Source organism: Dasypus novemcinctus, chromosome 24 (genome assembly GCF_030445035.2).
Source record: "Dasypus novemcinctus isolate mDasNov1 chromosome 24, mDasNov1.1.hap2, whole genome shotgun sequence".
NCBI classification, from domain to species: Eukaryota; Metazoa; Chordata; class Mammalia; order Cingulata; family Dasypodidae; genus Dasypus; species Dasypus novemcinctus.
This window is the reverse complement of record NC_080696.1, coordinates 65,323,793-65,349,984: the sequence shown is the minus strand read 5'-3', so window position 1 is coordinate 65,349,984 and position 26,192 is coordinate 65,323,793. Positions and strand designations below refer to the sequence as shown.

The 26,192-nt window shown below is 60.4% G+C and overlaps 1 protein-coding gene across 1 annotated transcript in view; it reads right to left on the bottom strand.

Annotated features, from left to right (window-relative positions):
• Positions 1-26,192, bottom strand: part of CDH4 (cadherin 4) — a 145,004-nt gene that overhangs the window by 10,172 nt on the left and 108,640 nt on the right. Inside the window, exons 5-8 of the mRNA XM_058287276.2 lie at positions 24,859-24,996; positions 10,208-10,393; positions 1,821-2,074; positions 1,482-1,624 (exon numbers count right to left, since the gene is read on the bottom strand). Coding sequence (XP_058143259.2) covers positions 1,482-1,624; positions 1,821-2,074; positions 10,208-10,393; positions 24,859-24,996 — 721 coding nt within the window. The remainder of the gene's footprint in view (positions 1-1,481; positions 1,625-1,820; positions 2,075-10,207; positions 10,394-24,858; positions 24,997-26,192) is intronic.

The following is a 26,192-nucleotide window of genomic DNA, read 5'->3' as shown; positions in this document are numbered from 1 at the left end:
GGCTGTTTCTGCTGGTTGCACAGGTCTTGGCTCCTCAACTGGGAGAAGGGATGGGCTTGCCCCAGCTGCGAGGGGCTCCCCTTGCCTCGTGGTCTTCCCAGCCCTTCTTGCTACCTGAAGTTATCATGTTGGATTGTTTCCCACCTGTCTCCCTGGGGCAGACACTGCTGAGTTGTCTCCCAATATGTCTTTCTGAACAACAGAACTGGAGCCTCCAGTTTTAACTGTCTCACTGCTACCCAGCTAGACACACTTCCCAGACTCCCTTGCAGCTAGATGTGGCCATGTGAGTAAGCTGTGAGTGCAAGCTCTGTGCAAGCCTTCCTGGAAGTCCTTAGAAAGGCTTTCTGAACGTGGTCGCGATGGCTGGAGCACCAGCAGTCATTCTGGGCCATGCCATGGCACACTTGAAATGGTGGAGTGGCCACAGAGGGAAGCTGGGTTCTTGTACCCGAGCCCAGGCTGCCTGCGTCTGGCCTTCTTTATTGCAAGAGGAAATAAACCTCCATCTTGTTGACGTGACTTACTGTTTTCCAGCGCACGGCTGAACCTGGGTCAGCCTTTGGAATGCCCTCCATGCCAGGGCAGGGAGTGCTCTCGGCTTTGTTCCCTGGGGAGGAGCGCCTGGCACATAGCGGGCGCTCGAAGAATAATGAGCACCACGGGAGGACGGGCAGGATAGGTGCTGGGCGAGCGCTTTTCCTCTGGGAGACGCCAACGTTTTGGGCCTCACGGTCTCTCGCGCAGGCGCTCGGGCTGCACACGGAGCCAGGAGAGGCCGAAGCCACGGGAGGTAGGCAGGGACGGCCTGTGGTTCCTGAACCCTTGCTCCCTCCCACCCAGCCCGCCTCCCCACGCCTGCTCTGTGAGCCATGGCTCCCAGCACCCCGCTTCTCGAGAGCTGGCCCACGCCCCTCAGAAAGCCCCAAGGGTTCTGGAAACTTCTTTCTGCCCGTGGCCACGCTTGCTGGCTACCTCTGCTCGGCCCATCCCTGCCCCTTCCGACCCGGGAGCCTGGGATTGGGGCGGGGTCCACCTGTGCCCGGGGCCTCATCTCTGCCCTCTGCGCTTCCAGGGCACCCACGGTGGCTACGAGCCCACTCCCCAAACTCTGGGGCCCACACCGGCTCCCGTGAACCCCTGCTGTGACCGAGGGCCCCCCTGTGGCCAGCGCCCCGGAGGCGGCACCCCCGGGCATGCGAGCCGGGGTGGCCTCCACCTGCCGTCCTGCCCTGGCACCCCTGCGCCTGCTGGGGGGGCCGCCGCGTCCCGGTGAGGCCCACGTGGAGGTCAGCACTGGAATGACCGGTGGGGGCAGGGGTGGGGGGTGTGGGAGAGGCCCCGCTCTCGGCGGCGCTGTGGACCGCCCCACCCCCCGGCCCCCCAGGTCTCTCCGGATGACCTTGGGGAGCCCCCCCGTGGCCCCCGAGAAGCCGGGACAGGGGTGCACGGGCCCCGCCTGACCCCCCGCGCGGGCGCACCGTTGTCGGCAGCCAGGAAGGTGGCCTCGTAGATGTTGTTCTTGGCGTAGACGGACTCGCGGTCCAGCACGGCCGCCGTGGTCACCTGCCCGCTGGTGGCGTTGATGTGCAGCCAGTTCGCCGGGTCCGAGAGCTTCGAGTACCTGCGGGGCGGGGCGAGGGCGTGAGCCCCGGTGGACGCGGGCTTCGCGGTCCCCGCCCCCACCGCCCCCCACCACCCCGCCGGAGACGCTCCGGCCTGCGGGTCCCCTTGCGCCCCCGGGGCCTCGTCTACCGGGCGAGAGGGGAGCTCGGGGGCCCGCAGCCCGCCTGCGGCCGGGGCCCGGGCCGGGGACTCGCCTCACAGCCTGCTGCATGAAGCGGTCGGGGTCCACGGCCGAGAAGGCGCTGAGCACGGTGCCCGCGGGCACGCCCTCCTCCAGGCGGATCAGCTTGTGGTCGGCGGGGAAGTAGGGCGCCTCGTTCACGTCCGTGACCGAGATGGTGACGCCCGCCGTGGACTGGAAGGACATCTGGATGCCGCCGGCCAGCGGCGCCTGGTTGGACACCAGCACGGTGAGCATGAAGGCCCGGTTCAGCTCGTAGTCCACCGCCTGCAACGGGGGCGCGGTCAGCGGCAAGGGAGTCCTGCCCAGGGCCCGCGCGGCGCGGCGGCGCGTCCTGGAGGAGAACACCCCGAGACGGCGAGGTCTGTGTGGAAATCGTACCCTCGCTTGGTCTCCTTGCTGTTGGTAGTGATTTTGGTCTTGTTATTTTAAAACTTCGTATATATGTTATAGGATAAAGTAAATAAGAAATCATGTTACTCTTGTTAGGAACTAGGATTTTCAGTGTAACAGAAATGAGAAACGTATGAAATAAAAAACCCTTTGTAGCAGTTTGATACGGTTATGAATTCCAAAAATAGATACTGGATTATGCTTGTAATCCGATCTGTGCCTGGGTGTGACTGAGTTATGATTAGGGCGTGCGTCCCCACAGATAAAACGCCTGGCGAAGAGCAGAGCTGAGGGCTTCTGATGTTGGAGTTTTGATGTTGGAGTTTGATGCTGAAGCCTTAAGCTGGAGCCCTGGGAAGTCAGCTCATGGAGGAGAGAGAAGCCAGCCCCAGGAAGAAAGGAACCTTGAACCCAGAGGAAAGCAAGCCCCAGGAACAGAGGAGCCCAGGAAGCCTGAGCCTCGCAGCCGTCGGCAGCCATCTTGCTCCAAGTAGACTTTGTTGAGGGAAGGAACTTACGCTTCACGGCCTGGTATCTGTAAGCTCCTACCCAAATAAATATCCTTTATAAAAACCAACCGATTTCTGGTGTTTTGCATCAGCACTCCATTGGCTGACTAATACACCCTTCAACACTAAATTTGAATAAAATAATCTTTTGAATCAATGAAATTAATTTGCTTTGGAATTTCATTTCCTAGCTCTGACACCAAAAATATCCAGCAGCAGTGACACTGCTGGTGCTCAGAGTTTGGTCTCTAAATACCAGTCCTCCCCAGAGAAATGGTGGATGTGGATGTATGGGAAGAAATTAACAAAATGAACCTGGTGTGTCTTGTTGGACCAGAAAGCAAGCCCAGTGGGCTCACGGCAGATGGGAGCTGGGACCAGCCAAAGGCGGGACACTTGCAGCATCAAAACCAATGACTAGACCCGACTGAAACACAGAGAGTGCACTAAGATAAGAATCCACGCGTTCTGAATGCTAACGTGGAAAGGAAAAAGCAAAAAAAAAAAAAAAGAAATCCATTTGTCATTGTGCTCGGCATCCAGACATCCTGGCCCTGATCGCTGGAAGCTGTGCAGAAAGGACTTAGCGGCTGTGAGCACTGAAGGATCCTGGGATGGGGAATTAGTCTGGACTCCCCGAAGCGCTCACCAGCATCTGATACGAGGGAGGCGGGGGGCGGGGGATCCAGCCCGGGAAGGCCACGTGGCCACGGAGGCAAGCTGCCACGCTGCTGTCTTTGAAGATGGAGGAGGGGCCACCAGCAGAGGAAGGCAAGGAGTGCGGCTGCAGTTGCTGGAAAAGGCAAGGCAAGGGCTCCCCCGGGCAGGAGGGGCTCCAACGACACGTTGGCTGCGGCCAGGAGACTTGGGACTTCTGGGTTCCAGAGCCGCAGAGCCCGAATGTGAGCTGTTTGTTATAGCAGCCAGGGGCAACTCATACCGACAGCACCGCCTCACCCCACACCTGGCTACTCTGACAAGTGGCGGTTGGGGTAAAAGTGAAGCTTTTCTTATGTTGGATTTGAATTGGTTTCCTCTTGCTACTTGTGCCCTCACCAGGGGGCCCTGGGAATCGAACCCTGGAACTCCTGTATGGTAGGCAGGAGCCCAGTTGCTTGAGCCACATCCACCTGCCAACCTCTATTTCCTGTGAAATAAAAAGCAGAGGCTCGGTGCAGCAAACCCTGACTCTGATTCTCAGGACTGGGGGGTGTCAAGGCCTCCAGCCCCTCCCCAGGGTCCCCCAAGAGTTGGCAGAGGGCCCAGGGCGTCCCTGGACGGGTCAGTTGTTGAGTAAAGTCAGGGCGGGGCCGTCTACGCCCGGCGGCTCGGGGCAGCGATCTTTCTCCCATATTTATTGGCTCTCGTCCCCGGGGGACGTGGGATAATGGTACACGTCACCCGTGAAAAACTGTGTCACTGCTCTGTGGGAGGAGGCTTTCCAGGAAAACAATTATGGCCAATAAAAGTCCATAGCAGGGAAAGATAAAACATATCTGTAATGGAGAAATCAATAGATAATTTGCTACAACACGTTCAATTAGGGCGGCGGATGTACTCGGCTGCCTCCCTCGGACGCGGCAGTGACTCTGTCCAATGGCGAGGAGGCGACGCAGCCTCGGCTCAGGCCTGGGCGCCAGGGGAGAGCTGGGGGGACCCGCTGGCCTGAGGGCCGTGGCACGCCAGGGCGGCAGCGCTGCTCCCACTGGGCAGAGGCCTGGGCAAGGCCCCCGTGGCGTGAACACCTCTGAGAGGAGGGAGCGGGCCCGAGGGTCCCGGGACCCCGTGACGGGCCTGCTCATGCCTGCCATGTCTGTCACCCGTGCCTGTCCTTGTCACAGGCCCCAGGGCGCTGGCTCGTCTTGTCGCCACTCGACTTGTGGCTTTTGCATTTGTGTTAGCCAGCGAGGAGGGCGCTGATGGAAAGCACCAGAAATCTCTTGGCTTTCGTAAAGGGGATTTATGTGGGGGTAGCTTACAGTCTCGAGGCCCCAAAGAGCCCAGCTCCAGCTACCACATGGGCTACGTTCCCACCCAAGGCCTTTGCCACGTGCTGGAGTACGAGGCGGTGGCCTCTGCGGCCTGACCTCCTTCCTTCTTCCTCGAGGCCCCAGGACCCAGCGTCCTCTAGCTCAGCTCCAGGCTGGCACAGGGCATCCCCAGCTCAGCTGCTCTGTTCTCTTCAGCTGCAAACTGTCGGGCAAATGGCTCATCTCTTCCCGGGGTGCAGGATCAAAACTCTCTCCTCTGCCGTGGCCGTGGAGTCGCTTGCCCTTCCTGTGCCTTCTTCTGTGCCTTCCTTCCTGAGGGTCCGTTTCTATCAGCCCACCAAGGAGGCAGGGACTCAACCCTCAGCCACGCCCCAGTGACGTGGTCGAATCCAAGGCCTGGCCTTGATTTAATCAAGTAAGTGTAAAATCTTTGATCTAATACAATCGAAGGGGATCAAGCCCAGAGGAGCAGACCAGCTTACAAACATAACCGGTATCTTTTTTTGGGGATTTATAAATATCAACCTGCCACAGCACGTCTCAGCAGAGGGACAGGCGTCAGACAGGAAGTGCCTTAGCGCGACAGAGCTGGCTCTCTCCTTGGAGGAGATGGCATCTCGGGGGCCAGAGGTAATGCGGGGCGTGGGTCTTGGCGCCCCCTCCCCGTGCCACCACGTTCCCTGCTCTCGGCACCCCGCTGGTCAGAGGGTGGTGGCCGGCAGTGCTGCGGGGCAGGCGCGGCCCAGCAGCCCCCGGCCGTGGCGCCCGAGCCGGGAAGCCTCTTCCTGAGCGCACAGGAGGCTCTGGCGCGGCAGGACGAGCGGCCGGCTCAGGGGCCTGGCTCGCGCCCGGCTGGCACACTTCCTGGAGGCGTGGCCTCGTGCCCCAGCCCTAGTCGTGCCCGGGTGGGGCCCTTAGGGGTGCAGGGAGCAGCGTCCGGCACATCTCAGATGCCCCAGGCTGGCGGCGCGGTTGGCACCGTGCATTTCGCTTGGCACCTGCAGGATGGAGGCTCCTCAGAGCCCTGAAGCCCGAGCCGGGCGGTCGCCCTTCCAGAACCTTCCTGGCCCTGCCGCCCCTTCCCTGCCGGGCTCTTGGTGTGTGGGCGCCAGGGCTGCGGGGACTGGCTGGTCTCTCTTTGTTCCATGTGGGGAGAAGGTGGAACGACGTAAAAGGCCCCGTGCGCCCCGAGGTCTTTGGGCTTTCCGGGGCGAGGAGGCAGCCCTGGGCGTCGCCGTGGGGGCCGAGTCCCCGGGGGGTGGGGGGGGGCGTGCCTGGGTGGAGGTGACTGCGCGAGGCTGGGGAGGGTGCTGGGGTGGTGGCACTCGGGGACCGTCACCGCTTGGCTGCCATTGGTCGGCGCCGCCGCTGCCCCATCCCCTAGCCAGAGGGAGCTTCCCCGTCAGGGGTCACCTTCCGCCAGGGCACTGGCTGGCAATGTGACTGACCGTTCACCTGCAGGTTCTCGAAGGTTAACCCAGGCCACTGAGAAGGGGCTTTGCTGCTCCTTTAAGCGCAGTCCTCCCAAGCACCCGAGGAGGCCGGCTTGGGGCACAGCGCCCGCAGACCCCGCCACCACTGGGGGAGAGTGAGCCGGCCGCTCCTCTTACCTGCAAGCGCTAGATTTCAAGGTGTGCGAACGGCCTTACTTGCAGGGGAAAGCTCTTGTTTCAGAAAAGTTCCATCTCACGAATGAAGAAAGACGGACAGAATTAGGAAACGCCACGAGAGGACGCATTCGGGGCACACATCCCAGTGGATGGGGGGTTGCCCGGGAAGCAGGCAACTGCAGGGTGCAAATTCCACCTGGCTACACGCTGGCAGGAAGGGACCCGTGGCCTGTTGTGCAGGCTGCCGCCATCTGACCCGCCTCCCAGCTCTGGCCACGGCAGCTGCGGGGTCTCCTGATGTCCACGTGGAATCTTGGCTTGGCTAAGGAATTGTCTTGCTAAACTTTTAACCTAAATCAATTGAATTTTATATTTTCTTTTAGCTTACAGAAAATGCAGGAGATGGAGGGACAAGATAGATGATGTAGGAAGTGACCAGACGAAGCCGTGTTTGTGGAACATTCTATGGGATGGCGGACCTGGTCTGCGCATCAAGCCAGTGGCACAAACATGTGCGTGGGACTGTTCTCGATCAAAGGGGCCCAAAAAACCAGCAGCTGAAAGCGAGGTGTGGAGCTTGTTTAGATGCGACTTTGACTAAACCTACTGTTTAAAAAAAAGACATTTTGGGGACAATTGGGAAAATTGAATATCGGTGGGATATGAGAGGACACTGATGCATGCTTGTTAATTTCTTCTGTGTGATCATGGCATTAGGTTATGTAAAAGTTATGCTCATTTACTCAGAGAAGTAAACTGAAGTATTAGGGTTGAAATGTCATGGTGTATTAATTAACTTTTGAGCAGTTTAGCAAAAGTGATATTCTAGCAAGTGGGGGAAAACGTTAGTGGTTAAACCCAGGCGACAGGCCTGGGGGTAGTTTACTATTCTCGTTGCCTTTCCACAGGCTTGGAAACTTTTAGGAGGAAAGTAGCAATACTGAAGGGGTTATCAAGAGTCTCCAGCAGAACTGGCCCTCAGGAGCTTGCCTGGGACATTAGAACATTGAGAAACAGGAAAAGGTTATTTTGGGGGTTGGGAGAAGAAAGAATAAGTTCTGGGAAAAATCCACTTTCATCCCACGTGGAAGAAGTCCTGGTGGCCTCCAGACTTCCAGCTTCATCCCTGTAGCAGTTCGATATAACTGATGAATTCCAAAAAGAAATACTGGATGATGCTTGTAATCTGATCTGTACCTGGGCATGATTGAGACATGATTAGGGTGTTGAGTTCCCACCCCTTGGTGGGTGGGGACTCACAGATAAAAGGCAAAGGACAGCATTGGAGGGTTTCTGATGTTGGAGTTTGATGCTGAAGCCTTAAGCTGAAGCCCCAGGAAGTAAGTACACAGAGGAAAGAGGAGCCAGCCCCAGGAAGGGAGGAACAATGAATCCAGGAAGAAGCAAGCCCTGGGAAGAAAGGACTCTTAAACCCAGAGAGAAGCAAGACCCTGGAAGGGAGGAACCCAGGAAGCCTGAGCCTCGCAGACGTCAGCAGCCATCTTGCTCCAAGTAGACTTTGGTGAGGGAAGCAACTTATGCTTTATGGCCTGGAAAGCTCCTACCCCCAATAAATACCCTTTAATCGAAGAAAATGTGGCATTGGCGTGGAGAAAGTGGCTATGGTGGCTGCTGGGGGTAGGGAGTGGGAGGAAGAGATGTGATGACGGGGCATTTTCGGGTGTTGGAGTTGTCCTGGGTGGTGCTGCAGGGACAGTTACCGGGCATTGTATGTCCTCCCATGGCCCACTGGGTGGACTGGGGGAGAGTGTGGGCTGTGATGTGGACCATTGACCATAAGGTGCAGCAATGCTCAGAGATGTATTCACCAAATGCAATGAATGTCTCATGATGATGGAGGAGGTTGTTGTTATGGGGGGAGGGGTGGGGTGAGGGGGGTGGGGGGTACATGGGGACCTCATATTTTTTGAATGTAATATTAAAAAAATAAAGACAAAAAAAAAAAAAACCCCAATCAGTTTCTGGTATTTTGCATCGGCGCCCCTTTGGCTGCCTAATACAGCCTGGTATTAGTAACAGAAGCCTGGGATATGGGCCTGCCTGACAAAGCACATTACCCAGTCCCCCCTCCAGCTAAGAACTGGTCAATGAGATGTGTGCAGATGTATTTCTTGGAACTTCGGGGAAGGTCCCTTAATAAAGAGGAGCAAACTCTTCTTCCCCCTTCTTCCTTCCTGCTGCCTGGGAAATTCTTGTAATGGCTGGGGCTATAGCAGCCATTTGGACCAAGAGGTGACCTGGAGGACGAAAGTCTTGCAGAGAAGAGGTAAAAGATAGAAGGAGCAGAGGTTTCTGTTGCTGCTATATTTGCCCTAAACTGCCCCTTTGGGGCCGCTCCTGCTTGAGGGAAGAAAGCCCTTGTGGGCTTAGACTTCTGTGGTAAGGTCTCTATTACTAGGAGCTGAACGCTGTTTTCATATGACACAACCGAAATTAAACTTGTTTTTTCTTACATCTTTTTTTAAAAAAAATATTTATTTATTTTTAAAAATTATATTAAAAAAATATGAGGTCCCATTCAACCCCACCCCCCACTCCCCCCACAGCAACACTCTCTCCCATCATCATGACACATCCATTGCACCTGGTAAGTACATCTCTGAGCATCACTGCACCCCATAGTCAATGGTCCACATCATAGCCCACACTCTCCCACGTTCCATCCAGTGGGCCCTGGGGGGATCTACAATGTCCCGTAATTGTCCGTGAAGCACTATCCAGGACAACTCCACGTCCCTAAAACGCCTCCACATCTCATCTCTTCCTCCCATTCCCCAAACCCAGCAGCCCCCATGGCTACCGTTCCCACACCCATTCCACATTTTCTCTGTGGACATTGGATTGGTTGTGTCCATTGCACATCTATGTCAAGTGGGGGCTTAGATTCCACATGGATACTGGATGTACTCCTCCTGCTTTCAGTTGTAGACACTCTAGGCTCCATGGTGTGGTGGTTGACTTTCTTCAACTCGATGTTAGCTGAGTGGGGTAAGTCCAAAAAATCAAAGTGTAGGAGCTGAAGTCTGTTGAGGCTCTGGGCCTGGGTGTCATATTATCAGTCCAGAGATATATTCTATCTAGCTTTAAGCTCACCATTCTATCTTTTCCTTTCTCTCCAAACACCAAATGTTCTCTTGTTTTTTTGTTCTTATTCCTATTAAAAATTACTTTGGGACCATATCTGCTAAACTGTTTCATGCTAAGTTATAAATGACTGATAAGCTTTATTATAGCCCTCCCAACATGACCTTCCAGGGTAATATGAATTGTAAGTGTAGGAGAAGGGTTGGGTTAGAGGACTGAATCACTGCTAACGTAATTATGAGCCTATACAAATACAATAGATGATTTAGATTGAGTGGACAATTTTCTAGGAAAACATAACTGACCAAAACCATTAAAGAAATTGAGCCAGTAATTGCAAATCTCTCCCACCCCAAAGTAAAAACAAAAGCAAAGCACAGCAAAAGAACAAAAAACTCCAAACCTACAACCACCAAGCCCTAAAGTGCTCATAAAAACACATGGAAGATCTTCAGAGAGTAGCAAAAGAAATCCTACAAGGCATTAAAAATGCTACTTCATGACCAGGCTGGATTTGTCTCAGGAATGCAAGGATGGTTCAACAGCAAAAGTGCATGAATGGAATTTGCTCTATTAGTAGATTAAGGGGGAACATGGACACCAGAAGGCAGATAGGCATGGCATAGGCGGTCCCTCTGTGTCCCTGGAGTGCCCGTGACATCGTCCTTGCTAGGGGGTCTCTGCCACCGTGGGGTTCACACAGCCCTTTGCCCTTGGTTATGAGGGGTGTCACATTTACCGAGTGCCGTTGCTGTTGCATCTGCCCCAGGGACACGCCAGGTGGAGGCCTACCTTCACCACGGTGACCATGCCCTCGTTGGTGGCCGGGTCTGTGCGGATGGTGAAGTGGCCGGAGGGGTCCCCGCTGATGATGCGGTAGACGGCGTTCCAGTTGGGCGAGTGGGGCTGGTCCCGGTCCATCACGGTGAGGTTCGCGACCACTGTCTCCACCCGGTTCTCAGGGACTTCCCCGGCATACTGCAAAATGCCAGGAAGGAGAGCGTTACGACCAGGGGGAACCTGGAGAGGGCGGAGGGGACGCCCTGCCTGCACCTGGGAGGTGCCTCCTGACCGCCGTCCTGGGCCGTGGCTCATGATGTGGGGGTCAGACCTCTCCCAGGCATCAGGAGGGGGCTGGGGTCTCTCCGGCCGAGGCCTGGCAAGACCCAAGGCTCATACCTGCATGTGGCCATCCTTAAGCCAAGCCACGCCCCACCAGGCCTCCCGCCTGAACCCCCTTCGAGTCTCTTCCAGGTTCCATAGATGCGCAAAGGCAGACGTCCGGGTCCTCAAGGACCATTTGGTGAATGTTTGCTGAAGACACATGAGTGATGGGGGCAGGCACGAGCAAGATGGGGTGGCAGCTGCAGAAGGCTTCTCGGGGACCGTTGCTGGGCTCCTGCCTCCCCGCCAGCCGCTGCCACATGGCTGTGGGCCCAGGGTAGGGGCTGTAGAGGTACAGGGGGTCAAACGTGGACCTCAGCCGTCTCCTGCCACAGCTACAGCCCACTCCCATCAGGAGCAGGCTCACGATGACGTGGGAACACTGTGTGTGTGTGTGTGGAGCGATTCCCGCCAGGTGAGAAACGCTGTGCTGTCATACGGCGCCCACGCAGAGGTTTAATGCGGTGCTGCTGCCATCTCGACATTCTTCATACTTTTGAACAAGCCCCTCTGCTCTGTTAATTACGCATCTACTCCTATCCCTATATTGTATGTTTTTTCCCCAATGATTTATTATTTCTCCCCACCCCCTGTATTATGCTTTTTTAAAAAAAGATTTATTTTATTTATTTCTCTATCCTTCCCCTCCCATTATCTGCTCTCTGTGTCCATTCGCTGTTTGTTCTGTGTCTGCTTGCATTATCTGGTGGCACCGGGAAACTGCGTCTCTTTTTTGCTGCGTCATCTTGCTGCGTCAGCTCTCCATGTGTGCGGCACCACTCCTGGGCAGGCTGCACTTTTTTTGTGCTGGGTGGCTCTCCTTGCGGGGCACACTCCTTGTGTGTGGGGCTCCCCTATGTGGGGGCGCCCCTGCATGGCAGGGCACTCCTTGCGTGAGCAGCACTGTGCGTGGGCCAGCTCCACATGGGTGATGAGGCCCTGGGGATCGAACCCTGGACCCTCCATATGGTAGGTGGACGCTCTATCAATCAAGCCATGTCTGCTTTCCTGTAGTTTGTTTTTGAGCCAAAAAAACTTGGAGGCAAAAGTCGGAGCAGTGTCTAAGGATTCGTGTTTGTGTGCACAGCAGCAGCAGCCCTGACGACGGCCAGGTGCCAGGCCCTCCCCAGGCATTACCTCCCCTGGCCTGGAAGAGTCCTGTTCCTACCCCCATTTTACAGATGAAGGAACGGAAGCAGGTACGGTGGAGGCCCCCGGGGGTCCAGCCCTAGGACCGGGCACTGAGAGCCGGCCTGCGCCAGGCCAGGCCATTTGGGAGTTGGCCGGAAGCGGAACTGGCTCCTTCCGGAAGGACGACCCCCAGGGCTAGTGCCGCTGGCAAGGTCACAGGATGGGACGCGAGGACCTGCAGGGGCGCGCTTGGCAGCTGTCAGATCCTCGTGGGTGTCCCTTGCACCCACAGCCGACGGCAGGAGGAAGCAGCCCTGAGCCCCACGCGCCTCCCATCCCAACTCCCTGCGGCACGGCGCCCGTGGGGGGGCTGCAGAGACCAAGCTGCCTCTCACCGCTCACTCTCAATGCGCCTGCCCAGTGCCCTTTTCATTTGGGGCCTTTCCGGGGTGATTTCTGTGCTCACGTGGGGGCTGCAGCCTGCACCGGCCTTTTCACACCCCAGGCTGTGCTCATGCGGTGCAGAGGGACACCTTCCCTTCCATCCAGGAACAGCCCGGGGCCTCCGTCCGACTCGTAGCACCTGAGGAAGTACCCCTTATGGGGCCTTGAGATGGGCTCTTTAGGGCTTTGTGACTGTCAGCTTCTACCCCAAATAAATACCTTTTATAGCTCTTTGGGGAAGTTTCCCGGGGGAAGACATACAGACACGCGGTGGCTGGAGGGAGGCGGGGAGTCAGGGAGGCATTTTAAGGGCGACCTGGGAGCGGTGGGGAGAGGGCAGGAGCTGGGGCAACATGCCTGAGTGCGCAGAGGAGAGGGTCAAGGCCAGGGGCCAGCTCATTCATTTAATGCAGGTAGGAGAGGGGGGCGGGGCGGGAGGACACGTGCTTCTGATTGTCCTGATTTTGCAGCAATTCAAGAACCAAGGCCATCAGTGCCAATGGGGGGAGGGGAAGAAAGGGGTGAGGCTTTCCAAGGAGGGGGAGTGAGTTACGGGAAGGCGGAGGGTCTGCTGGGAGGGGCTGGGTGCTGCTTGAGACCCAGCCCCTAACTGTCCCATGAGACCCGTCCACGTGGGGGAGGGCTCCAGCTGGCTTGGGCTCGGGCAGGGGTTGGCAAACTACAGCCCGTGGGCCAAATCTGGCCCCCAGCTGACTTTTGTAAATAAAGTTTTATTGGAACACAGCTGTGGCAGTTTGAGATTATTTATGAATTCCAAAAAGAAGGATTGTGTTTGTAAACTGGTCTGTTCCTCCGGGCGTGAGCCCCTTTGATTGTATGAGATTTGCTGAGATGGCTCTGATTAAATTAAGATCGGGGCTTCGATTAGACCCGTCAGTCGGGTGTAACTCGGGGTGCAGTGCCCGCCCCCTCGGTGGGCTGTAAACGGACACTCAAGCAGACACACGGGAGAAGGCACAGGAAGAGAGGGGCTCCACAGACAGGGAGGAGAGAACTTGTCATCTTGGTCCTGCCATGCGACAGAAAGAAGGCTCCAACAGCCCCAGGAGAGCCGAGCCGCTGGCCTGAGAGTTTGTGGCTGAAGAGACCAGAGCCCTGAGCAGCTGAGAAGGCCCGGGAAGAAACGAGCCCCCCAGCCTACGCTGAGATGGGAAGAGGCTGGGCCCAGGAGCTGCAAGAGGAAGAGGAGGGCTGGGCCTCGCAGACGTACCCGCCATCTTGCTTCAGCACGTGGCAACAGACGCGGGTGAGGAAGTACCTCTTACGGGGCCTTGACGTGGGCTCTTCACGGCCTTGTGACTGTGAGCTTCTACCCCAAATAAATACCTTTTATAGAGGCCCACGGATTCCGGGTACGTTCTTCAGCTCCCCTTTAGCTGATTAGCGGAGTGGGCGCTGCTGTCCCCCGAGAACCCATCGGCGCGACGGGAGCGCATTTCTGGGCATGCCCTCCCGCCCTCTGCTCCGGGCCTCCTGCGCGGTTTCCAGCCCCGGGGACGGCAGGCTCCTAGGTTCACAGTGCGGGAGCCTCTGCTCCCGTGGCGATTCCCTCCCCGTCCTGGGTGAAGCTCGTACAGAGGCGTCTAATTAACTCATGCACGTTTAATAAAGGTCCGCAGAGAAAGACCTTAAGCAGAAAAATCTGGTTTAGGATTTTCTTATTAACCTTTGCCTAGCCATAATGAGTTTTTGATTTAATTTTTGCAGATTTCCCGGCATCGGGGAAGACTCTCATGCCCGTGGGATGCAAAGGCCGATATTTGGAAGGGACACTCTTCAGAGCACTGGGATGGAATTTCTTGCCTAGACCGTAGCCCAGAATTCACAGCCGCCCCATCCGCGTGGGGCCTGTGGACTGCGCCCGCACACGTGGGCCTCCTGGCGCCTCCCAGCTCCGCGGCTGGAAACGCCGGGGCCCGGGAGGCCACGGCTAGCACGGAGGAGCCGGGGCATGTCCTTGGCAACGCCGCCAGGCTGGCCTCTCGGGGCTGGTGGCCTGGGCGGGGAGCTTGGAGACCGCAGGCCCTCGGAGTCCACATGCGACACCTGGACCAGCTCGTGGGACACAGAAGCATGCCGTGGTCCCGTCCTCTGGGACGAGGGGTCCGGCGTTTGTCACTAACGAGCATCCCGCCTCCCGTTTGCCGAGCCTTTTCCCCAGATTGTTTTTAGCAGCCGAGTGATCACAACTTCCCAACTGAGTCGAGGAAACAGGGGCCCAGAGAGGTTGAGACACACGCCCAAGGCCACACAGGCGGGAGGCGAGGAGCTGAGGCTCCATCGCCCCGTGAAGGGCCCCTGAGAACGCAGGGTCTTGGGTGGTGGCGAAACTGCAGCCCTGGGGTGGGAGGGGACTGGCAGGCCACTCTCTGACTCCCAGGCTGGTGCTCCCTCAGCCCCTCTGTGAAAGCGCCTGTGCGGCCCCACAGCCCTGCTGTGGTGAAGACGCTGACGGAGGAGGGTCGGCGGAGCGGCTGGCAGAGCTGGAGGCGCTGCTGAACTGAGTCGAGAGCCAGGCCCAATGAGCCGTCCAGCTGGGACGTGGCAGGATTCGAACCCAGGCTCGCCCCACTCCAAAGCCAGGCACTTAATTACTGCCAAGTAACAGCTTCAAATAGGGGACGCCCACTGCGCGCCATCCCCTCCTTCCTTTCCCCTCCTCTCTCTGGCCCAACATTGTCCCTCTCTCCCTGTCTCCCTCCCTCTCTCCTCTCTGTCTTGTCTCACTCTGTCTCTTCTGCCTCCTCTTTCTCCTCTCGCTCTCCACACCTGCCTCCCCTCCTCTCGCTCTCCCCTCCCCTCCCCTCCCCTCCCCTCCTCTCCCCTCCTCTCCCCTCCTCTCGCCTCCTCTCTCTGTCCTCGTCTCCAGCGCTCTCTGCTTCTCGCCCTCCCCTCCTCCCTGTGCTCTGGCCCCACTCGCCCCCTTCAGCCCGTTTCCTCCACAGCTGGAGGGGGAGGCCTCGTGGCGGGTGAAGGGAGCGTGGGGCCCGAGGCCCGGCTGGTCAGACGCGCACCCAGGCCTCGCCGTGTCCCGAGAGGTCACCCCGACGGTTTTCGTTTGGGACAGCGAGTTGATTCACCAGCAAATAAAATCATCTGTGGTGGGACAGCAGGAAAAACCCGAGGAGATCAAAAAGTCCACAGGAGTAAACTCTGCAAGTCCCGCTCCGTGGGGGCTGTGGCCGGGGGCGTACGGGGCGCTCAGGACAAGCCTGTGGAAGGAGAGGGAATGCGAGCGGCTGTGTGGACAGGGCCGCGGGCCCCGGGCGTGCGGCTCTGCGGGGGCCTCTCGGGTAGACGCGGATCCCGCGGCGCTCGTCCTCCCGGGCCTGCTGCCGCGTGTCCTTCCTCTTTGGAAACTTGTCTTCCCGTCCCTGCCCGCTCCGTGCCGCGTGGCCATGGGCTCCGGCCCTTCAGCGCTGTCCACGGCTGGAGCCGTCGGCGCCCCTTCCGCGGCCACCTCATGGCTTCCGTGATGCTGTTTGAGGCGCGGACGTTTGTAATCGGAGAAGCGCGTTTCTCCGTCGTTTCTCTCGGTGGCCAGAGTCGCGACGGTTCGCCCTGGTCTTACGGCGTTGGCGCGCGTCGCTGGGCCGTGCCCACTTGGAGCTGGTCTGTGCGGCGTGAGCGGGGGCGCGCCGTCCCCTCGCGCACGTGCCTGCCCAGCCGCCCCCGCGCCTCTCTGGTCCTTCCCCGGCGCCCGCCCGCGTCCGGCGCGCGCCGACTGGCCGTGGGTGTGAGGTGTGCGTCCACGCTGGGCTTTCCGTTTTGCTCTGGGGCTCAAATGGCCTCTCCTCACGCCAGTCTCCCACGCTCCCCGCGCTGCCGCTTTGAGGTACACGTCGGACCGTGCGGGCCACTCTGGGCGCTGCCCGCCGCCCGGGGCCCCGTGGCCGGTGAAGGGCAGGGGTCGCCGCTGCCCCGGGAGCAGAGCCCCCCCGGCTTGGTCTCCAGGGACTGGGGGTCCTACCCGCCCTGCCGCTCAGTTACTTGCGCCACGAACGCTGCTCTGCAAACGCGTCGGGCTGCGGCGGCGGCGCCTGGGGCCCGTTCCCACGTTTGCGCTCAGAGCGCTGCGGTTTCATCGTCCGCGGAGGCCGCGGCGGCTGCGCTTGGGCACCCTGACACTTGCCGCCATCCCGTCCTCTCGCAGCCGCAGGAGCATCCCGACCTGGGACGCGGCGTGGCGGCGTGGCAGCTGCACCTTCCCCTCACCCCTGGGCCACCGAGTCCACCTGCGCCCCCCCCCCCCCGGGCGGTTCAAAGGCCTCATTTTAACCCTCCCTGTGCCACGAAGCAGGCAACAGTGAGAGACTCCCGCCTCCCGCCCGTCGCGGGCCCACGACGGCACCAACGCCTTTTGTTACTGGCCCGTTGGCTCCGAACCATCCGGCTGGTCCCAACTGGGTTCGGGCGAGGGGCCCTCAAGCCTCCCGCTGCTGACCCGCCGGGCACGGGGGCTTCTCCTCCCCGTCCTGGCACTGCCGCTTAGGCGCAACAAGAAGCTGCTCATCCAGCGCCTGCGAAGCCGGGACCAGGGGCTTCAACTGGGAGGGGCGCGCCTCTGCCTGGTCCACTTGCCGCCAAGAACCCCGGGCAGCTGTCACTTTAACAGCGCAGCTCCAAGAGCTGGCCCTGGGCCGCTCTGGTCCAGCCAGGGTGCGGCCCCCGCCGGCCACTGGTCTCCAAGGAGACTCCCCGCCCCAGAATGCATAGACGAGTCGCTGTTCTGCGCTTATGTCAGCTGCAGAATGTGCTGCGGGCGCTCCTTCGACATGCAGCATCTTCTATTGTTTTTTTTAAAATTTATTTTATTTCTCTCCCCTTCCCCGCCCTCCCCCCAGCTGTCTTCTCTCTGTGCCGATTAGCTGCGTGTTCTTCTGTGTCCTCTTGCATTCTTGTCAGTGGCACTGGGAATCTGTGTTTCTTTATGTTGCGTCATCTTGTGTCAGCTCTCCATGTGTGCGGGACCATTTCTGGGCAGGCTGCACTTTCTTTCGCACTGGGCGGCTCTCCTTACGGGGTGCACTCTTGCGCGTGGGGCTCCCCTATGCGGGGGACACCCCTGCGTGGCATGGCACTCCCTGCGCGCATCAGCACTGCACATGGGCCAGCTCCACACGGGTCAAGGAGGCCTGGGGTTTGAACCCTGGACCTCCCGTGTGGTAGGCAGACCTTCTATCCATTGGGCCAAATCTGCTTCCCGAGACAGTGTCTTCATGCTTGGGGTTTTGTTTTCTGCCCAGGAAAAGATGATGCTTTTCCTGCAGGGTCCTGGGTTTGGACATGAGAGCGCGGCGCAGGGGCTCTGAGAAGCGGCCGCAACGCAGAGGGAGCTCTCCTCCCTCGTCCATTGCAGAGCCGGGAGACAGGGCGCCTGCCTGGCAGCACTGGCCACTCGAGCCTCTGTTTCCCCACGTGGGTGGACGAGGCGCCTCAGCGGCCGCTGCTGCCGTAAGAACCGATGGCACTCGGCCACGGAGAGGCGGTGACTGGGTGACCACGGCACAGCACTCTGAACCCCGGGCTTTCGGGGGTCCAGACCAGGTGGGCTCCTGCCCTCCCAGAAAGGAGGTGGATGCTCTCCTTACCACGGCGTGGTCCACACTTTGGGGCAACTGGGTGGCTGCATGTGCCCACCGGGGGGGGGGGGGGCGGGCGACGGCACTAAGAATGACAATTCTCATGAATGTAGCAAAACAGCGACCCCCCCCCCTCATTGACCGCATCTTAGCGCGCCAGGGACGTTGCTAAGGGCCCGACGCTGGAGCTCACCCAGGCCTCACCCCATCAGGTGGGTCTCGTGCTTTCCCCGTGTTAGATGAGGAAACTGAGGCACACTTGTTAAGGTCAGCACCTGGAAGCTGGGGTCTGGCTCCAGGGCTCTCCCCTGGTCCCTGGAGCCCCCACCTCTCCAGGGAGCCCAGGACACTCAGCCCAGAGGGCGGCGATCGGCCGTTGGCCGGGGGTGCGGGTGCCGGAGGTGGGGCCTGTCCTCTGAGGGCCTGGGTTTGTGTGTCCCCACCCCGTGTGTCCTGTCCATTCCTGTGTGGCCATAATGACCGGCACCTCTGCCCCCGCCGGGCCACTGCCTGGGCCCAAGGCATCCAAGGAGCACCGAGAACAGAGCCTGGGGTGGGGGGAGCAGGGCCTGGCTGCGGTGCCAGGTGGATGGGGGCACCGGCCTCCCGCCCCTGCGGCCGCGGCGGCGCTCGGAAAAGCTGCCTCCAATTAATTATTTAAGGCAGAGGTTGGCACCGAGCGCCCGAGCATAATTAAGGGCGCCGAGTCCCTTCCAATTTCAAGATGCCAAGTTCTTATTTGCAGGAAGTCAAGCTGAATCGCAGCTTCTCCCCTTGGCTGGGTTTGTGGAGGTAATTGAAAAGCCGAGAAAATCAGGGCTTGTCGGGCCTGGGGCCAGAGCGCGCTCCCGCTCAGATGGGAGGGGCCGCTCCGCCAGGGGTGGGGGCTGCCCTGGGCCCACCCAGCCCGCTCCAGGGAGGTGCCCAGGCTAGCCCGCCAGTCGAACCTGCTACGCTGAGGCTGCCCCCCCTCGCAGTCAGGCGAGCCGCTGCGGGGGGTGGCGCGGAAACCACAGAAGCTTCCGAGAAGACCCCAAAAAATGGGGCTCCCCAGACCCCGAGCTGCTGCAGGTCTGCTCAACCCAGTCGAGCCCCGACTCGGACAACCCTTTCTAACCCTTTTGAACGAGCGAGCTGGATGCCGAGGGCGAGGCAGTGGCCTAGAGGAGCTCAGTTCCTCAACTCGTCTTGAAGGGACCCCAGGAAGGGGGCTCTGTGGCCCCCACCTCAGCGAGATGCGCCCTCCAGAAGGCCGAGCTGGGATGGGGGCTGCTGGCCTGCGGCTGCCGTGCGCTGGGGGGCTGGGCAAACAGGAAGCCCTTGGGGCAGGGGCTTTAGGTTGTGTCCTGCGGGGCCATCAGCCCCTCCCCCTGCAGGTCCTCCCAGGACGCAGCCGGCCGGGTGGGCTGAGGGAAAACAACTTTTAATTAACGTTTAAGGATAGGAATTGGATCCTGCAAATCCCCTGCATCTCCTCAGTGCCTGCTGATTGTTCTTGATTAAGCAGGATGAAAATAGCCCGTCCTGCCGGGCAGGGGGGCCAGCCGGGCCCGTCCCCAGGCCCTTCGCCCGTCTTGGCCCCGCCCACCCCCGCCAAGCTGATTGGACGCCGTCAGAGGCCTGTCACCCACCTCGAGGGCCCCCTGACCCCAATACTGGCAGCCACCCCCATAATTGCCACGTGACCCAGCCACGGGGAACGTGGCTGCTGGGGTTGGAGCTCGTGGCGTCTCCACCGGGGACGCTGGCCACAGCCGGGCCTGGCAGGCCAGGTGCCAGGAGGCTGCCCCTCCAAGTCCCCTCTCGGCCACCACCTTTCCGCTCTTGGAAGGACACGCCCCAGGGCTCGGGCCCTGCCTGGGGGGCAAGGGGACAGCACCCCATCTCTGGGAAGACTGCCAGAGTGCCCCGAGCCCGCACCATGCCTTTCCCATCCGTCCCGGCTCACCCCCGGCCCTGGGGCGCAGGTGCGGGACGGCGCCGTCTGGTAGCAGCGGGGACGCGGGCTTGTCCCTGCCCACTCCCACGGTGTGGCGGGTGGGAAGTGTGGAGGGGATGCTCCTCCCAGGGGGGCCTTGGCCTCACCATCGCAGGGTCTTGGAAGCGGGACCCAGAGGCTGGAGGCGAGGGGGAGGAACGTGCGGCACTTTGATACGGTCTTGAATTCCAAAACCAGATACTGGAGTTTGCTTGTGATCTGGTCTGTACCTGGGCGTGATTGAGTTATGATGAGGGCTTTGATTGGGCCATGTCATTAGGACATTGAGTGGGTGGGGACTCACAGATAAAAGGCATGGCAGGGGACAGAGTTGGAGTTTTTGATGTTGGAGTTTGATGCTGAAGCCTTAAGCTGGAGTCCTGGGAAATCAGCTCAGAGAGGAAAGAGAAGCCAGCCCCAGGAAGGAAGGAAACTTGAGCCCAGGAAGAAGCAAACCCGGGGAAGGAAGGAATCTTGAGCCCAGAGAGAAGCAAGACTCAGGAAGGGAGGAACCCAGGAAGCCTGAACCCTCGCAGACGTCGGCAGCCGTCTTGCTCCAACACATGAAAATAGACTTTGGTGAGGGAAGTAACTTATGCTTTATGGCCTGGTATCTGTAAGCTCCTACCCCAAATAAATACCCTTTATAAAAACCAACCAGTTTCTGGTATTTTGCATCAGCGCCCCTTTGGCTGACTACTACAGGACTGATTCCTGGTTTACTGGGATTTAGCCCCACGGAGCCCCCTGTTCCTTTCCTGCCCCCCAATGTCCTGGGAGGTCCAGCTGCCTCCACATTTTATTCACGGGGAAATGAGGTGGAACTCTCCCCTCAAAGCACACCAAATGCAAAATCTTGTTGTGGGTCTCAGGGCCACTCTGGGGGCTCCTTGGTTTCAGAGGCACATGGGGACTCGCGTCTCTCGACCCCTGAACTGAGGGCCCAGCAGGAGGCAGGGACTCTGGCTTGAGACCCCTGGGGCTGTGAGCCTGCTTCTTCCTCCCCCTTGCCCACCCACCACTTCCTTGTGGGCTATCCCAAGACCCTGGCATTTTGGGGGGACCCAGCCGGGGGTTCTCATTGTAGCCTGGGCAGGGGTACCTGGAGGAAAGGCCCTTAAGGCCGGATGAGCTGTGGGAGGGAGGCTGCCCTGCTGGAGCTCAGGGGCAAGGGGTCGCCTGGGCTGCCCCGGGGCCCTGGCGGGGGAGGCTGGGTGCTGGCGAGGGCGGGGCGCTCTGTCTCATCTGAGGGGCCTCGCTGGACGGGACTGCGGCACAAGGGTGGGGCCTGGGAAGCAGGAGAGCTGGGTCCTGGGTTCGACCCTCGTGTCGTGTGACCTGGGGCAGGCTCTGAATTCACTCCGGGGGCATCCGTCACCTCCGCAGGAGGAAAGACGGCAGTTTAACAGGCCGGCGGCTTCTCTTAGGAAGTACACTCGGAAGTGTTTAAATGTAAAGGCCACGAGGAATGCAGATTATTCTCAAATGGTTCAGGAAAAGTTACGCCCGCACATCTCCAGAGTGCGCTGACGGCACGGTGGAGCCAGCGGGCGGGTGAGCGTGGCTGTCCCAGAACTTACTGTGCACAACTTCTTTTACTCTTCCTACGCTTGCAACTTTTCTGCAAGTTTGAAATTATTTCCAAATAAAAAATTAAAAACTCTTGAGGCTGTTCGGAATCCATGGATATGGAAAGATCTTTGGGACATACTAGGAGTGAAAAGAGCTGGAAGGTATAGAATAAAAGACACGAGGCGCCTCCCCGCCCAGCAGAGGGCGCGACGAGCATTTTAGCCGCACGTCTTGGGGAAAAGCTGCACAAAACGGGTGGGTTTTGCTTCTGAGAAGAGGATGAGGGCCAGGTCCGGGGGGGAGAGGAATGCTGCTCTTTCAAGGGCCATCGTTTTATGCCTTTTAAATGGTTCAACCCTGTGTATGGGAAACTCAAATTAAGTTTTACAAAGAAAATGATTGAGTGAAGTGGGAGATGCAATGACAACACGTGCACGGGAGGTTACTGATCCCAGCTGGAAAGAGGAAACGTGTGTGTGCTTGTGTGTGTGTGCTTGTCCAAGTTCACTGGTACACAAAGCAACACGCACAAGTCTCAGACACACGACATCCTGGAAGGGGCGCAGCCCCGGGGGCCGTGCGCGCTGTGTGGGGGCCGCCTGGGGGCCGAGGGGCTGCTGCCGGCCTGGGGGAGTGTTACGCTGCGGCCCCGGGCCGGGAGCCGCCGGGCGGTCCACTTAGGGTCCTGTGTAATGCCGCGTGCAGTTACACCTCGGCACGGTTTTGCAGGTTTACTGACGCAGAGCGAGCGGCCCCCCAGACGCTGCCTGGGAGCGGCAGGCACCGGGGCGTTGGGTGGGCGTCTCTGGGGCCTGGTAAGTCCAAGGCAGCCGGCCGTCTCGGGCTTAAGAATCAGCCCGTTTGGGGGCGGAGGGTGTGGCAGGCCCGATCTGCCCAGTGCCCGCCGGGAGCGCCCCGCCTTCTCCAGAGCACCCGACTTCTGAGCGCGGCCCGGGAGGCGGCAGGGGGCATCGCGCTCCGTGCCCGAGGTCCCCCCCAGCCCGTCCCCTGTGAGGCCTCCTCCACCCCTTGCCGTGGGCGCTTGACCGGACCTGACGGCTTAACCGGAAAGGCTGGGATGAGACCCGCGGCCTCCCCAGGTCAACCCAGCCCTGGACCCGGCCTGGCTCCTTCGGCCTTGGGTTTCCATGGCAACCGTGGTGGCCAGAGCCGGCAGCCAGGAGGGCCGATGCTGCTGCCACAGCTCAGCTCATCCTTGGAGCTGCTGGGACTGGCGTGGGCTCCTGGGAACGGCTTCTTGCTCCTCGGGTTTTGAGCATGAGGGTCGCCTGCCCGCGGCCGGGGCCACCCTGGTGACAGCTGCCTGTCGTGGGGGCCTGGACTCGGCACCTGCTCTGCTCCTCACAAGAGGTTACCTCGGGTCAGTCTCCTTCTCTGCAGAAGGGGGTGAAATCATGTCCGTATGAGAGGGCTGTGGTGAGCGGTGAGTTAGCACAGCTGAGGCACCTGCACAGGTGACACGCAGATGACATGCCTGCACATAGCAGAGATGGCACATCTGCATAGATAAGGCATCTGTACAGGTGACAACACACAGGTGACAGACATGCACAGGTAATGCACCTGCACAAGTGACAAACTATGCAGATGACACATCTGCACAGATGACATACCACACAGGTAACACACTTGTACAGGTAATATGCCCACATAGGTGATGCATCACACAGGTGACAAACCTGCACAGGTGGCATGTCAGCACAGGTGATGCACCAGTGTGGAGTCTGGCGTGGGAACAATGACAGCTGTGGTGTCACCACCACAAATTGTGGATGGGCTCAGCAAACCCTGCAGGAGCTTCTCTTGATCAAAGTGCAGATGGGGGGGGGGTGCCTGGACCTGCTGGCCGGGAGAGCTGAGGCTCCACCGGGGTCTTGGAATTGGGAATTGTCCTTCCCACAGGTCCCAAGGAGGCCCCCAAATCCCGGGAGCCCGGCCCTGAGCCCCTCCTGCCAACAGCCGGAGAACAAGAAGCTGCGGCCACGGGAGGGAAGGGCCCGTTTGCCAGGCCAGGAGATCAGAGCTTCCCCAGGCCAGGGCGCGGCCACTGCACCCAGCTCCCCACGAGCTGCGCCCTCCCTGGCCGGCTCCTGCTGCCCCCGGCCCACCCTGGCCGCCAGCACGGGACTTGAGCAGACTCCGTCCCCTGCGCGATCTGCCAAGCGCCCACTAGATGGCGCTGTGCCCCCACGCCCGAGGCTGGTGCGGCCAAGGGGACGCGCCCACCGCCCCCTCCAGCCCAGCGCGAGCTCGGAGCCCGGGAGGGGGACAGCGGGGAGGGGGACAGCGGGGAGGGGGACAGCGGGGAGGGGGCGGCAGGGAGGGGGACAGCGGGGAGGGGGACAGCGGGGAGGGGGCGGCAGGGAGGGGGCGGCGGGGGGAGGGGCCCCGGCCTGCGAAAGGCCTTCAGGGCAAGCCCACCTGCCCATCGGGTCCCCAAGGTTGGTGGCCAGGAGAAGGGCTGCTTGGTGGGGAGGGACCTCCTCCCCCCTTGACCCCCCCTTCCCCCCCTGACCCCTCTTGCACCCTCCCCCCTTGCCCCGCTCCTTCCCCTTCCTCTCTTCCCCTCCCCCTCCACGTCCCCCTTCCCCCCCCCCCCCCGTCCCCCCTTGCTGCACAGCAGGAGCCCAGCTCTGGGTGGGGTCCCAGCGGCTCCCCCACTTTCAGGCTGCGGGGCCTCAGCCTCCTCCTGCGGGTCCTGACCCTCCTTGGGTTGGTGTGGGGCTAAAAGAGACGCGATCCAAGGCCCTGGCCAGTGCCTGAGGGGCTACTGCGGCCAACACTGCCACTGCTGTCGGCCCCAGGCCCCCACCCCCTCGGCCCCCGGCCTGACCTGGCCCCCGCAGGCGTGGGGGCTGCAGGGAGGAGGCTGAGGCCCCGGGGCCGCCCGAGCCCCTCGGTGCCGGGCTGGGCCACCCTCCTCCCGGACGTCCTGGCCGGCGCCCGCGGCTGCCCTTCTGGCCGGGGCTGGGCACCGGCTGGACGTGTCCCACGGCGCTGGCACCGCCGCCTGGGGCCTGAGACCCTTGGGGGTCACCGCAGAGGGTGGAGCCATGTGGGACCACCAAGGACCACCTGGGGGCAAGGCGGTGGCCTGAGGGGCACTGAAAGGCCGTGCGCGTTCACGCAGGACCCCGCCCCGCGGCCCCATGCCTCGTGGGTCTGCTCGAGGGGGCTGCGTCTTTCTCTGCGGGGGATGGGCTCCGGGCATCAGCCACCGGGCCCCGTCCCCTGTCCCCCACACCTCAGGCTGCCCACCCCAGGTCCCCTCCCCGCAGCAGCCAAGAGGGGCCTACCCCCTGCACCTCACGGATGCACATGCAGCCCCCACGGGCCCCCGAAGCGCGGGGACCTCGGCCCCCCAGGGCCCAAATGCCGCCCTCGGTTTCCCGCCTCCCTGTCCTGGGAACCCCGGGGCCGCCAGCCTCGCGTCTCTCCCCGCGCCCCGCCGTTCTGGGCGCCACCGCCCCACTGCCCTCCAGACCCCCGGGCAGCGTCGGCGACCGCCAGCCCGGCGCGGCGCCACCCACCGTGCTCGTGGTGAATTCCGGTGGGTTGTCGTTGATGTCCGTCACCGTGATGATGGCCGTGGCCGTGTTGGAGAGGCCGTAGTTCAGGTTTCCTTCCATGTCTGTGGCCTGAATGATGACCGTGTACTGCTGAACTTTCTGGAAGGGAGAGGTGAGTTGGGGAAGAACGGGGGGTCAGTGTGGGCTCTTGTTGCTCTCTCATCCGAGAGACAATTTTCCAGAGCGCAGTTCTGGCAGCCACTTCCCGCGCGCACGGGCAGCCGTTCCCCGTGGAAGGGCGTTCTCGCGCACTTGCTCCTGGAAGCACGCCGCGCTAGGGGGCCACCGTGCCTGCACCTCGGCGGGCCTGGCTTGGGGGTCGTGTCATCTTTGGGGCCAAGACACGGGTCTGGAGAGGGGCAGGGGGCCAGGGGCCTGGCGTTGCCCTCGGGGGGCCGGGGAGGGCGGGTCCGTGAGGCTGAGGGGGCGAGCCGCAGTCCGGGCTCGGGGGCCTTCGCTCGGTCGGCATGTGCCGTGTCCAGCTCAACGGCAGGTCAGCCACTCGAAAGGGAAGGAAGAGGCAGCCCCGCCTGCCCGCAGGTGCAGCCTCACTGTGCGCTTGCTGGTTGGAAATTCAGGCCTGAAGGGCAGGGAGGAGCCTCACGGGGAGAGAGGCTTCCTTGGGCACTGGCGAGACCCTCAGCCCTCCCTCCCCCAGCCCGCGCTGGGGGGCGCGCTGGCGCTGCTCCCATCCGGAGCCCCAGGGGCTCCTCCACGGCCCTGACCTGGCCGCAGGTCACAGGGCCCCTGCCGGCCGACCAGGCCCAGCCTGGGGGGTGGCTCCCACCAGCACCGCTAGAGGGGCAGGGTCCTGGACACCACGGCACCCAGGGACCTTTGGCAGCACCTTCCCGTGGACAAGCACCCAGGTGATCCCGCTCCTCCAAGAGGCTAAGGGAGAAGGTCGATTCCCAGCCGCTGGGATTTGTGACACGTGTTCAAGTTGCATAAACTGGTGCTGTAAGGACTTGTAAACCACGGACGGGTCACCGAGCATTCTCTCTCTTGCCATCCATCCATCCATCCATCCATCCATCCATCCATCCATCCATCCATCCATCCTTCCACTCACCCCCAGCAGTCCCTCTTTCCATCATTCTATCCTTCCATCTTTCTCCCTTCCTTCCCCCGCCTAGACCATCTAGCTCCGAGCCAAAAACTGATGCCAGGTTCATGAAGAAGCACAGCAGAGCCTCACTGCCAGTCTGCAGCACTGGGAGCTATGTAAGCGGTGGTGGTTTTAAGTTACTAAATTTTGGGATGTTTTGTTATGTGGAAGAAGCTAACTGATACAC